Source organism: Leopardus geoffroyi, chromosome A3 (assembly GCF_018350155.1).
Source record: "Leopardus geoffroyi isolate Oge1 chromosome A3, O.geoffroyi_Oge1_pat1.0, whole genome shotgun sequence".
Classification (NCBI taxonomy): domain Eukaryota; kingdom Metazoa; phylum Chordata; class Mammalia; order Carnivora; family Felidae; genus Leopardus; species Leopardus geoffroyi.
In genome coordinates this window covers 26,671,266-26,683,250 of record NC_059336.1, presented here as the reverse complement: position 1 = coordinate 26,683,250, position 11,985 = coordinate 26,671,266, and the positions used below count along the sequence as shown (strand labels likewise).

The 11,985-nt window shown below is 43.5% G+C and overlaps 1 protein-coding gene across 2 annotated transcripts in view; it reads left to right on the top strand.

The window, feature by feature from the left end:
• The first annotated feature begins 4 nt into the window (after positions 1-4).
• The window catches only part of TM9SF4 (transmembrane 9 superfamily member 4), a 53,186-nt gene continuing 41,205 nt past the window's right edge, over positions 5-11,985 (top strand). The window contains exon 1 of one of the 2 annotated variants that reach the window (XM_045444925.1): positions 5-245. In XM_045444925.1, the coding sequence (XP_045300881.1) occupies positions 231-245 (15 nt within the window). In that variant the 5' untranslated portion in view covers positions 5-230. Of the gene's footprint in view, positions 246-1,582; positions 1,602-11,985 lie in introns of those variants that run through there. The other variant, XM_045444927.1, reaches the window with a different exon arrangement.

Sequence of the window (11,985 nt, the reverse complement as noted above, 5' to 3'; positions counted from 1 at the left end):
GTCTCTGCCAGGAGTTAATATGGCCCCCATAGTTACACCATCCTTTCGTCACCTAATCAGCGACCTCCCTGCCCAGACCAGGCTGCCGATCAGGAGTTAAGTCTTCTCGCCCCCCTGCTGAACACGACTACAGGAGAGATTGAAGCCAGGCAGCACCCCACGGAGTTAAACTCCGTAACCAGGGAAACACCACTTCCGCTGACGTCATTACGGCGACACGTGGATCCAAGATGGCGGCGGCGATGGTGAGTGAAGGAGACTCCGGGAGCCAGAGCTGGAGCGGGGTCCTCCGGGGGCTCCCAGGACCTTCCAGCGCCCCATGCCTGGCCCGAGCCACCTCCGGGACCCCTAGCTCAGTCCTGAGGGACGTCCCTGACTGGGCTTGTCTCTCCCAAACTCCCTCTCCCCGACCCTGGCCCCACACTCAGGCTTGTCAGGGCCCAGAGTTTTGGGGGAGGCACTCGGTAGGAGGGAAGGTCTCGGTTACCGTCTCGGCCGGTTCCTATTCCTGCTTTGGTCTCCACCTCCTGTGACCCCCTTTTTTTTCTAATTTTCACTTCCCAGCCCCGACCCCTCTGACGAGCCCCCTATTATTTCCATCCTTGCTCCTCATCCTCACGTCCAGACTTTGGTCTCTCCGCCTTCCCCCTCCCCTCTGTCCTGACCGGTTCGCGGATGCGACCTCACCTCTGACCAGCCTCCCAGCCCAAACCCCGTCTCAGATCCTTTCCGGAGCCCTGTCCTCACCTCCACCTTCAACTGTTCCCACCGCGCACAGGTCTTGACTGTCGCGACCCCGGAGCATGCCCTTACACTGCCCCTCGCCCCCCCTCCCCTCATCTTCTGTCTCCAGACCCTTCCCTAAACCTTTGTCTGGTCTTCTCTAAATCACCTGTCTGCCTCTCTTCGGGGGAGCTTTTATCCCATTGGTTCTCAAACTTCACTGTGCATAAGAGTCGGGGTGTGCGTTGGGGGAGGCATGTTAAAAATGTAGTTTCCTGAGCCCCACTCCCAAAGTTGTAATTCAGTAGGTCTAGGTGATGCCCAGGAATCTGCACTTTTAGAAGCACTCCAGTGATAATGATGCAGGTGATCTGTGAACTGCGTTTTGAAAAACACCTTACCAGCCTTGTCTGCTGCCTCCCTCTTGGGTGCCCCTGCAGGGCCACACAGCTAACTTTAGGTGGAGGGTTCATTAGAATGGAGCTTGTTAGGATGAAGCCTGTGTGTGGATAAGAGTGCAGGTAAAAGAGCTGTGCCTGGAATGTGGGTCAGAACATTATTGGCTCCTAGTACAGAACCCGGGAAGTAGATCTATGAAAGACTGACCTTCCTTCCAGAAGCTCAGCTCACATTCTCCTTGTCAAGAGACCAGAACCAGAATTGAAGTCACTTCATCCAGAGCGATTTTCTAGGTCTTCCTGTATGTTGCTTCCTCAGCAGATAATTTCATCCTGACAGTAAATGCAAAGGAAGACAGAAAAAAAGAAAAAAAGGAGCTGACATTTAACTTCAGCAAAAAAAAAAAAAAAAGAAAGAAAGAAAGAAAGAAAGAAAGATTCTTGTGTAAATTCTTTGGTGTTGGTTTTCTCCAAACAATGGTATATTAATGGCTGACAGTGAGTTTCCTTCCTGTTAACCAATTGGTAACATCCTTTTTGTTTAATGAGGGATTCCTAATTTAGAACCTCAGAGGTCAAGTAAAAGATTTCATAGCCTTGCTTGATTTCTATGGTTTCAGACTCCAGTTTAAACCACAAGTGGTGTGTTGAAACTGATTTTTCTCTGGACTATGTTCAAAACAAGAATGGTGTAAGAATGTAACAGAAAAAGTCACACCCTCCTTTGCCGGAGGGGAAAAGTTCAATAAAGTGGCATTTATCACATTGCACTGGGGAAGTTCCTGCCCTGTTCAGAGGTTTTTAAAGAGGTAATAAGTTAGCAATACGTATTTCTGGCACACATTGACTTAATAAATATATGAGTGCCTGCTCTGTGGCAGGAACTAGGGATGTAGCTGTGAATTCGAGGGTCAAGATCCCCCACCCTTGTGGAGCTTTTCTAGTTCGAGGAGAGGAGACAGGCAGTGAACAAGTGAACAAGTAGATGAATGACAAGGTCAGATTGTGATAAATGCTGTGGAGACAGCAAGGTAAAGTGATAGTGTTTAGGGGCGATGGGGTGATGCAACCACTTTGGAGTAAATGGTCAGAGAAGTCTTTTCAGAGGTGATGTGAGTTGAGACCTGACTGACAAGAAGGAACCAGCATAATGCAAAGAATGTTCCAGGCAAAGAAAATGGCAAGCATAAAGGACCAGCGTGGGAAAGAGCTTGGTATATTTGAGGAACACAGAAGGCTGGAGGGGCTGAAGCATGGTGAGGGGTGGGGGTGGAAGAGAATGATGCAAAATGAAACTGGAGAGGCAAGAGCAGCTGTGTTTCTAGAAGCACGCCTATCATTGCAGTGGATTGTAGTCTACAGTTTGTAGTCCGTGGGCTGCACTTTGAAATAGACTGTTCTATTAGGGTGCTTCCCTTTCCCACCCCTCCAGAACATTCCATTTGGGAAGCCGGCTTGTTTTCAGCCTGCAGGGAAACCATGAAAAGGAGTTGGGATTTTATTCTAAGTTCGGTGAAAAGCACGGTCAGTGATTTGGTGTTTGTCACATCACTTGGGAGTATCGTCCTGTGCTTTCATGGTGTATAGAGTAACTGATTTTAAGCTGAAGTTGTAATGTATACAGTGACTCACAGAGGCCAGTTGAAAGGGTGCACATGAGAAACTTCATGTTTGATGCAATAGTGAAAATGAGTGGAAGCAAGTGTATTTCAGAGGGACGTGCGTAACAGGGCAGAGTGGGGTCACAGATAGACTTGAGTTTGGTCTGTGTCAAGCATTTATTACACGGAAGTCAGAACAGTCCCCACACCCTTGTATAATTAATGTTTCACAACCAGTGAGGATGGAGGTGTGTGGATGTGCTCTGGGGGTATATGGGTTTCTGTGGTAAGTCATACAACTAAAGAGGAACCAAGCTAGTGGATTCAGTGACCGTGGGAACAGGCTGGGTTTTGGGTTTGTCCTTTTGTTTTGAAAGTTAGGGTTATGGGTGCAAGCTGCTAGAGATGTTTTATGGAATTTTCCCTCCCTCCCTTTTCTTGGTGAATGGCTCTTCTTCCTCAGGGGTTGGGCTGCCACCTCTCAGGTCTGTGTTTGCACAGTGGGTGTTTCCTAAAGCTGCAGGGCAAGACTTCTCCCACCAGAGCAGTGGATGGCTGATGTAAATGGAAGGTCTGTCAGTTTCCTGCTTTCCTCGTACCCTGGATTTAGATGACTTTATAAAGTAACAGGATACGGAGTTGTTCTACCTGGGTCTTGGGTGAGAGGCAGGCCCATATCTCATTCTTGCTGGAATTACTGAGCATATGAAACATGTTTTGGGAAATATCTTGGTGGCATTTGGAAAATGTCCATTGAGTACATTTGTAGGCACCTCAGGAGTGTGGAGACCTCCAGTTGGAGAATAAAACTGTCCTTCTCTCACGTGTATCATGGTTCATACGATCTGGATTTTATCGTTTTCCTTTCTTTATTGGATATAATTCATATACCATTAAATTCACCCTTTTGAAGTGGCAGTTTAGTGGTTTTTCATATATTCACAAACTTGTGCAATCCTCACTACCATTGACTTCTAGAACATTTCATCACCCCAAAAAGAAATGCTTTAGTAGTTACTTCCCACTCTCCTCTGTCCCTGTCAACCACTAATCTACTTTTTATCTGTATAAGATTTGCCTACTCTGGACGATTCCTATAACTGGAGTCATAGAATATGTGGCTTTTTTTTTTCTTTTAACATAGTATAATGTTTTCAAAGATCATCCATGTTGTAGCATGTATCAATATCTCATTCCTTTTTGTGGCTGAATGATGTTCCACTGTGTGGATAGACCGCATTTTGTTTATCCTTTCATCTGTTGATGGACGCTGGGACTTTTGGCTGTTGTGAAGAACGTGGCAGTGAACGTTTATGTGCATATATGTGTTTTTGTACAAACACATATTTTCAGTTTTTTGAGTGTACACCTAGGAGTGGAATTGCTAGGTCAGTTCACAGTGTTTTGAAGTTATTTGGGTTTGATCCAGTCCAGAAGCAGGGGAATGGGCCGAATGACCACAAGCTTCATTTGGACAGATGGAGGCAGTGTAGCCAACTACCCCCATCCCAGCAGTTCCAGTCAGAAGCACAGGAACTGTTTTTAATGGCTAAATCTGGATGGTAGAGGGCTGGAGTGCAGGAGGCCTGGACTCTGCCAGCAGTCCCACGTGTGGGAAAGTTGCTGTTTTGTCCGGGCCTCGCGTGTGGCTTGGTATCTGCTCATTGAGAACAGAGCCCTGGAGCCCGAGTCAGCAGTCTGGGCTTAGTCCCAGCACTGACAGCGATCCACTCTGTGGCCTGAGGCAAGTCACTTTGGCGTTTTTTTGGTTTGTTTCCACAAGTGTCCTGTATGAGATTAAAGTTTGGACTTAATGGTTTCAAAATTTCAGGTTGAAAATTCTGTACTTCAGAATACTCAAATTTAAGTGTTTTTTTTCCCCCATGCTCATAGTGTCTGTAGTCTTTCCCAGCTGCTGTCTACTGGGTGTGCTGCCTCTTTGATCTCTCCAGTTGCCCTACCTGGTATGGATTGGATTCCACAGGAGCCGCTGTGTCCTTGGAGTTAAGGTGCCGACCCCAGGCCCTGGTTCCGATGTGTTTCTCTGAGGAGTCCCTTTAAAGGAGCACCTTAATCCTCTCAGGAAGTACAGAGGAGACTGAGGCAACATTAAGTTGCCTCTTGGTTTCTTTTTTACAACTTGGACAAAAGTTCTCCTTTGATCTTGGCATTAAAGAAACAGGTCACAGAATGCTGGAGAAGGTTGAGTTTTGATCTCTGGGTACTGGCAGGAAGGTGGGAAGGACCCAGGATGAGCAGGGCCATCTGGCCACGGTCGAATGATAGCCACCTACCACCCCCCAACCTGCTTTGATCCCTGAACCATTTGCTGACACTAGTGTTTCCCAAATGGGGCACTGTTGGGGACACCCAGGACTTCTCAGTTCCATCTCCGTCCTCTTCATTGCTTCCTTCTCTGCCTTCCTAACATGATTTCTCACCTATGCCTGAGCATTAAACTGACAGGCCTCCCACGGTTTGAAATCCTGAGGTTTTGTATTCAGAGGATTTGCTTGGTGCTACTAACAGTTCTTAAAAAACAAAATCAAATCATAAGTTGGAACTGAATTCTTAAGCCGGTTTAGAAGGGAGTGTGGGTACCCTGGCAAGTCACTTAACATCTTCGGGCCTTACTTTCTACTCGTGGTACATTAGATGCTATAAATTTCGCAGTCCATGGGCCACATCTTCACGTGTACTTGATTTGGGGTGGGGTTTTTTAAATTTGTTTTGTTTTGTTTTGATTGGCACAGGCTTAAAATTTTTTGAGTTGGTTGCCAAAACATTTCATAATTGGGAGATTTCACATTTAAAAGCTTCTAGGTTTTCATTTTCTCTTGAGAATTTGGGCCCAGATTCCCTGTCAAGGGCGTTCTCCATATGGGGCCCAGCTCACCAATCCTCGGTGCCCTCCTGTGTTACTCTTGAGCAGCCTCACCGTTTAGGTCACGTGCATGGTCCCACTAAGTGTTTAAATTTGCAACCCCCGAATAAGTTGGTCTCTTTATAAAGTGTGTCCTACTCTGACATTCTGATTCAAAAGCTATCAAAGGTTTGTAGTAACCACCTATGTGACCTGACTTTAAGAGAAAAATTTCTACTCACATGATACATTTCAGTTGATAAACCATATGCCCGTCCAACATTCCATATAATCCTTACAAAAGTCCATTTTACAGGTGAAGAAACTAAGCCTTGGTCTAAGGACCTGGGCTAGAATCTGACACTGTGATTGATTTCATAACTTTGGGCAAGCTGTTTTTTAAACCTCAGTTGCCATTTTTAAAATCTTTGTTTGTGTGTTTAAAAAAAAATACATATACATACACATATGTATGTACACATTTATCATTGTAACTTTTAAAAAAAATTTTTAATGTTTATTTTTTGAGAGAGAACGAGCAGGGGAGGGGCAGAGAAAGAAGGGGACAGAGGATCTGAAGCAGGCTCTGCACTGACAGCAGAGAACCCGATGAGGGGATGCGAGGGGATGAGGGGCTCAGGAGATCCTATCATTGTAATTTTTTTACAGTATACAGTTCAGTGGCATCAATTACATTCACATTGTTGTGCAACACTCACCACCATCCATCTTCAGAACTTGATATCATCCCATACTGAATCAGTTTCCTGATTTAAAAAAAAAAATTGGGGGGCGCCTGGGTGGCTTGGTCGGTTGAGCGTCCGACTTCGGCTCAGGTCATGATCTCACAGCTCGTGAGTTCGAGCCCCACGTCAGGCTCTGTGCTGACAGCTCAGAGCCTGGAGCCTGCTTCTGCTTCTGTGTCTCCCTCTCTCTCTGCCCCCAACCCACTCGCATTCTCTCTCTGTCTCTGTCAAAAATAAATAAATATTTAAATAAATAAATAAATAGAATTTTTTTAACGTTTATTTTTGAGAGAGAGAGAGAGAGCGAGCACGAGCAGGGGTAGGTGTAGAGAGAGAGGGAAACACAGAATCCAAAGCAGGCTCCAGGCTCCGAGCTGTCAGCGCTGAGCCCGGTGTGGGGCTCAAACCCACGAACTGTGAGATCATGACCTGAGCCAAAGTCGGATGGTTAACCGACTGAGCCACCCAAGTGCCCCCAGTTTCCTGATTTTTAAAATGAGAATGATACTGTCCTCAAAGGATTGATGTAATGATTAAATAGACCATGAGATGAGAGTGCCTAGCACAAAAAGAGCTCTCTGTAGTTTTTCAGTTCCAAGGTTTGAAGTCTTCCAGAGGGGAACCATTTAAGCCTGTTGGTTCAACTAACTGAGCGTTCTTTTATAAATGCCCAAAGGGGAGAGGGAAGGTGAGTGCATTTCTTGTGTTTTATTTCTGCACTTTATGGCCTGTAGGTTTAGGCCTGGTTGTCTGTTGCTTGGTGAGGGTAGTTATTATTTTCACTTGGACTCTTGCACAGCTGGCTGTGGGTTTTCCCAACTCCCAAAGAACAGCTTTGAGTCTTTTATGTATCTGCTCAACAGCAACTCTGTATCTATGAGCTCTGAAATAAAGGCTACATTTTCAGAGCCTCCTGTGGCTAATTTGGTTCTCCCTCCTCCCTTTTTCTTTTTCCTCTATTAGTTCTTTAGCTCCATGGGGGCTGCTTGGTAAGTGGTCCTAAGCTGTCATTAGCCATCTTGCATGTGTGGTTGAATTCTTAGGGAGCTTTAACTGATTGGGTAATTGATTTCAGTTAATTGTTGGCAAACTGTGCCCCAAAGCCGTTTTCTTTTTCTTTATTTTTTTCTTAATCTGGGGAGCAGTTACTACATGATCTTAAAATGGTGACTGTATCTTTGAGAAGGAAATGAAAGAATCTAGCTTACTGTTCAGGAAGGTGCTGCTTTTGCAGCAGGAGAGGTGTGGAATTAGAACCAGAAAAGCTGTTCAGACAGGCCAGACTCGATCACTGGGGTGATGCTATTTATGGGAAAGAAGACTGCAAGGCAGGGGGCTCCAGAAGAGAAAATGTTAACTTATGGCTACAGAGAAGTATGAGTGAATGAACTAATTTTTAGTTCGTAGGGGGAAGAAACTTATTTTCCTTGGAAGAAGTTAATTGTTCACACCTTTCAAACTGGGTGGAGCAAATTTTAGGAGGAAAGGGGTACTTTTTAGTCCTACCAGTTCTTCATTGGGCTCTTGGGAGAGATTTTTCTGCCTGCCCAGCCCCCCAAGAATAAAATAGGTAGGGAGGGCAAGGCCTTGATTCTTGGGTCTCTTGAGCTTTATAACTTTCCAGGTCACCCATATCTTTGCCAGTGATGGCGTGTTAGATTACAGCATGAAGGGCTTCTAGATTGCTATCGCCTTGTTTCTTGACATGCTACCTTTGCTGCCTCGTGACTTGGAAACCGAGTAAAGCAAAATAATGTTGAATGGGCTGGTTCACATGTTAGGACTCCCACTCCTTTCTTGGCTCTGAACAGACATTTGCTAACTACTTAATTGGCTTTTCATACTGAACCACACACGGAAGTTGCTATGATGATAATTAAAAGTTACAGGAAGGTACAAAGGAATTTCCTAAAAAGCAGGTATTTTGCTACTTCCTAATTTCCTTACAGAAATGAACTGTGGATCAAACATCCTCTATCAGGTTGTCTGGGCTGCAGCGACAATGAAGTCAAAGAGTCAGAAAAAGTTGGAATGGTAACAAGTACAAGGGTCTTCTCTCTGGGACCGGTGAACTTCTAGGTCCATGATCCTCCTGGAGTCATATATCAGATTGTGTTTTGGAGTGTGTTTTCTGGGAACAAGTTCTAGATCCTTCTTTTTTTTTTTTTTTTTTTTTTTTTTTAATTGAAGTAGAGTTGACGCACGTGTTGTATTCGTTTCAGGCACACAACATTGTGATTGTTAACTCTAATCGTTATGCTCTGCTCGCCATCTGTCACCATACCACACTGTTCCAGTATCATTGACTGCCTTCTCTATGCTGTACCTTTCATCCCAGTGACTTAGAAGAGTTTCAGAGGGGTCTGCAGTACTCTCCGCAAGGTTAAAGATTACCGATCTTGTTTGGTTTCTCACACATCTTTGCACAGGGGCCATGCTAACCGCCATTATCGTTCCAGTTCTAATTAGTACATGCGCTGCTGAAGCCAGCACTGGTTATTCCTACATCTGTTGCCAGAATCCCCTCTGCACCGTCCTTGCCTTCTAGCTCCCGTTTTCTGTACATCTTCAGAGGAATTTGTCCAAGTATTTTCAGAGGCAACCCATTTCCTTTCCCTTCTTAAAATGTAAGTATTTATTTTGAATACGGGTGATCCATGTACCTGGAAAACAGGGTAAATAAGTTATCAATGAAAAAGTCACGCAGCTACCCTCCTAGTCCATTCGTCAGGGGTACACAGTCTTTGATGAAAAAAGAAAAGTTCCTCTAGAACATTTTTGTACACATAAAAATCTCTAAGAAATCTTTTTATTATAACAAGTGTTCAACATGTACAAAAGAAGAAGACACGGCATAAGGAGCCCCCATATCCCATCACTCAGCTTCAACAACTACCATTCTATTGCCAGACTTGTTTCCTCTGTGCCTCCCTTGAGCTGGTTATTTTTTTTCTTCAGGTTTATAAGGGTGTCATTCAACACCATAAAATGACTGATGTTAAGTGTAGAATTCAGTAAGTTTTAGCGAATGTATAGCCTTGTGCAATCGTCATCACAATGACACAAAGTTTTGGAACATTTCTGTCACCCCAGCAGGCTCCCTTCCAGCCAAGGGGATGACACTTGGAGACCACCCCTGCTCAAACACCAGCCCGCCACTGATCTTTCTGTCTCTAGATTTGCCTTTCTTGGGCATTTCGCATAAGGGAATCGTATACCATATAGACTTGCATTTGGCTTCATTAACCTAGCGTAATGTTTATGGAGTTCATCAATGTTGCAACATGAATTGGTAGTTCCCTCATTTCTGTTACTGAATGGTATTCCGTTGAGTGACTACTACATTTTATTTCTCCATTCACCAATTGATGGTGTTTGGATTGTCGACTTTGGACTTTGTGATTGAAGGTGTTAGAACATTCATGTACAAGTCTTTTTTTTATTTACTTATTTTGAAAGAGAAAGAGCACGAGTGGGGGAGGGGCAGAGAGAGAGAATCCCAAGCAGGCTTTGCCCTGGCAGTGCAGAGCCTGACAGAGGGCTCCATCTCACAAATCATGAGATAGTGACTTGAGCCGAAATCAAGAGTTGGAGGCTTAACTGACTGAGCCACCCAGGTACCCCCATGTACTAGTCTTTGTATGGACTACTGTTTCCTCTTCTCTTGGGTAAATGCCTAGGATTGGAGCTGCTGAATAGTATACTAGGTTTATGTTTAGCTTTTTAAAGACACTGCCAAACTTTCCCATGGCTGTACCATTTTACACTCTCATCAGTATATGAGAGTTCCAGTTTCTCCCCATCTTCGTCCACACTTGTTATTGTCTGTTTTTGAGGTTAGCCATTCTTAGGGATGTGTGGTCTACCTCATTGTGGTTTTGGTTTGCATTTCCCTAATGACAAATGATATTGAACATCTTCTCATGTACTTATTAGCCTTTCATACATCTTTGGTGAAATGTATATACAGATCTATTGCCTATTTTTATTTATTTATTTTTTTAATTTTTTTTTTAACGTTTTTATTTTTATTTTTGAGACAGGGAGAGACAGAGCATGAACAGGGGAGGGTCAGAGAGACGGAGACACAGAATCCGATACAGGCTCCAGGCTCTGAGCTGCCAGCACAGAGCCCGGACGCGGAGCTCAAACTCACGGACCGTGAGATCATGACCTGAGCCGAAGTCGGCCGCCTAACTGACTGAGCCACCCAGGCGCCCCCTGTTGCCTATTTTTAAATTGGGTTGTTTGTCTTATCATTAAGTTATAAGAATTCCTTATATATTCTAGGTACAAGTCTTCTATCAGATATGTGATTTAGAAAGATTTTTCTTCTTGTCTGTGGCCTTTCGTTTTTTTTTTCTCAAATTTTTCAAATTTGAAGTATAGTTGACCTACAGTGTATTCATTTCAATTGTACAGAATGGTGATATTTTATATACATAATGAAATGCTCACCACTATAAGTGTAGTTACATTTGTCACCATACAAAGTTATTACAGGACTATTGACTGTATTCCCTATGCTGTGCTTTACATCCCCATGAAGTTTATAGTTCTTAATCTTCTTTGCCTATTTTGCCCATCCCCCTCATCCCATGTCCTGTGGCAACCATTGATTTGTTCTCTGTGTTTATGAGTCTGGTTCTGTTTTGTTCATTTGTTTTGTTTTTTAGATTCCACATTCAAGTTAAATCCTACGGTATTTGTCATTGTCTGATTTATTTCACTTAGCTTAGTACCCTCTTGGCCCATATCTTTCATTTCCTTAATGATATCTTTTGAAGTGTAAATGTTTTAAATTTTTATGAAATCCATTTTATCAAATTTTTAAATATAGATTGTGCTTTTGGTGTTGTATCTAAGACAGCTTTGCCTAATTCAAGGTCACAAAGATTATCTCCTTACTGTTCTTCTAGAAGTTTCAGCTTTTGTATTCAGGTCTAAGATACATTTTGAGTTAATTTTTGTGTATGGTGTGAGGCTCCTTTTGCAGATAGCTACCCAGTTGTCCAAGAACCATTTGTTGAAAAGACTATCCTTTCCCTATTGAATTGCCTTCTCAACCTTGTTGAAAATCAATTTAAACATATAGCTTTATTTCTGGACTTTGAGTTCTGGTCCTTTGGTCTTTATGTATATCCTTACCACACTGTCTTGATTATTATAGGTTTATAATAAGCTTAGAATTTGTTCTTTTTATAAGTTGTTTTGGATGTTCTGCGTCCTTTGTGTTTCCATATAAATTTTAGGATTGACTTTTCAATTTCTACAAAAAAGGCTGCTGGGGGGCGCCTGGGTGGCTCAATCGGTTAAGCGTCCGACTTCGGCTCAGGTCATGATCTCATGGCTTGTGAGTTCGAGCCCCATGTTGGGCTCTGTGCTCACAGCTCAGAGCCTGGAGCCTCTTCAGATTCTGTGTCTTTGTCTCTGCCCCTCCCCCACTCATACTCTGTCTCTCTCTGTCTCTTAAAAATAAGTAAACATTAAAAAAAAAAAAAAAAAGGCTGCTGGGAATTTGATAGGGATTGCATTGAATATATAGATCAGTTTGGGAAGAATTGCTACCCTAACAATATTGAGCCTTCCAATCCATGAATATGGAACATCTCTCCAATTACTTAGAATGTCTTGTAATTTTCAGTATACAAGTC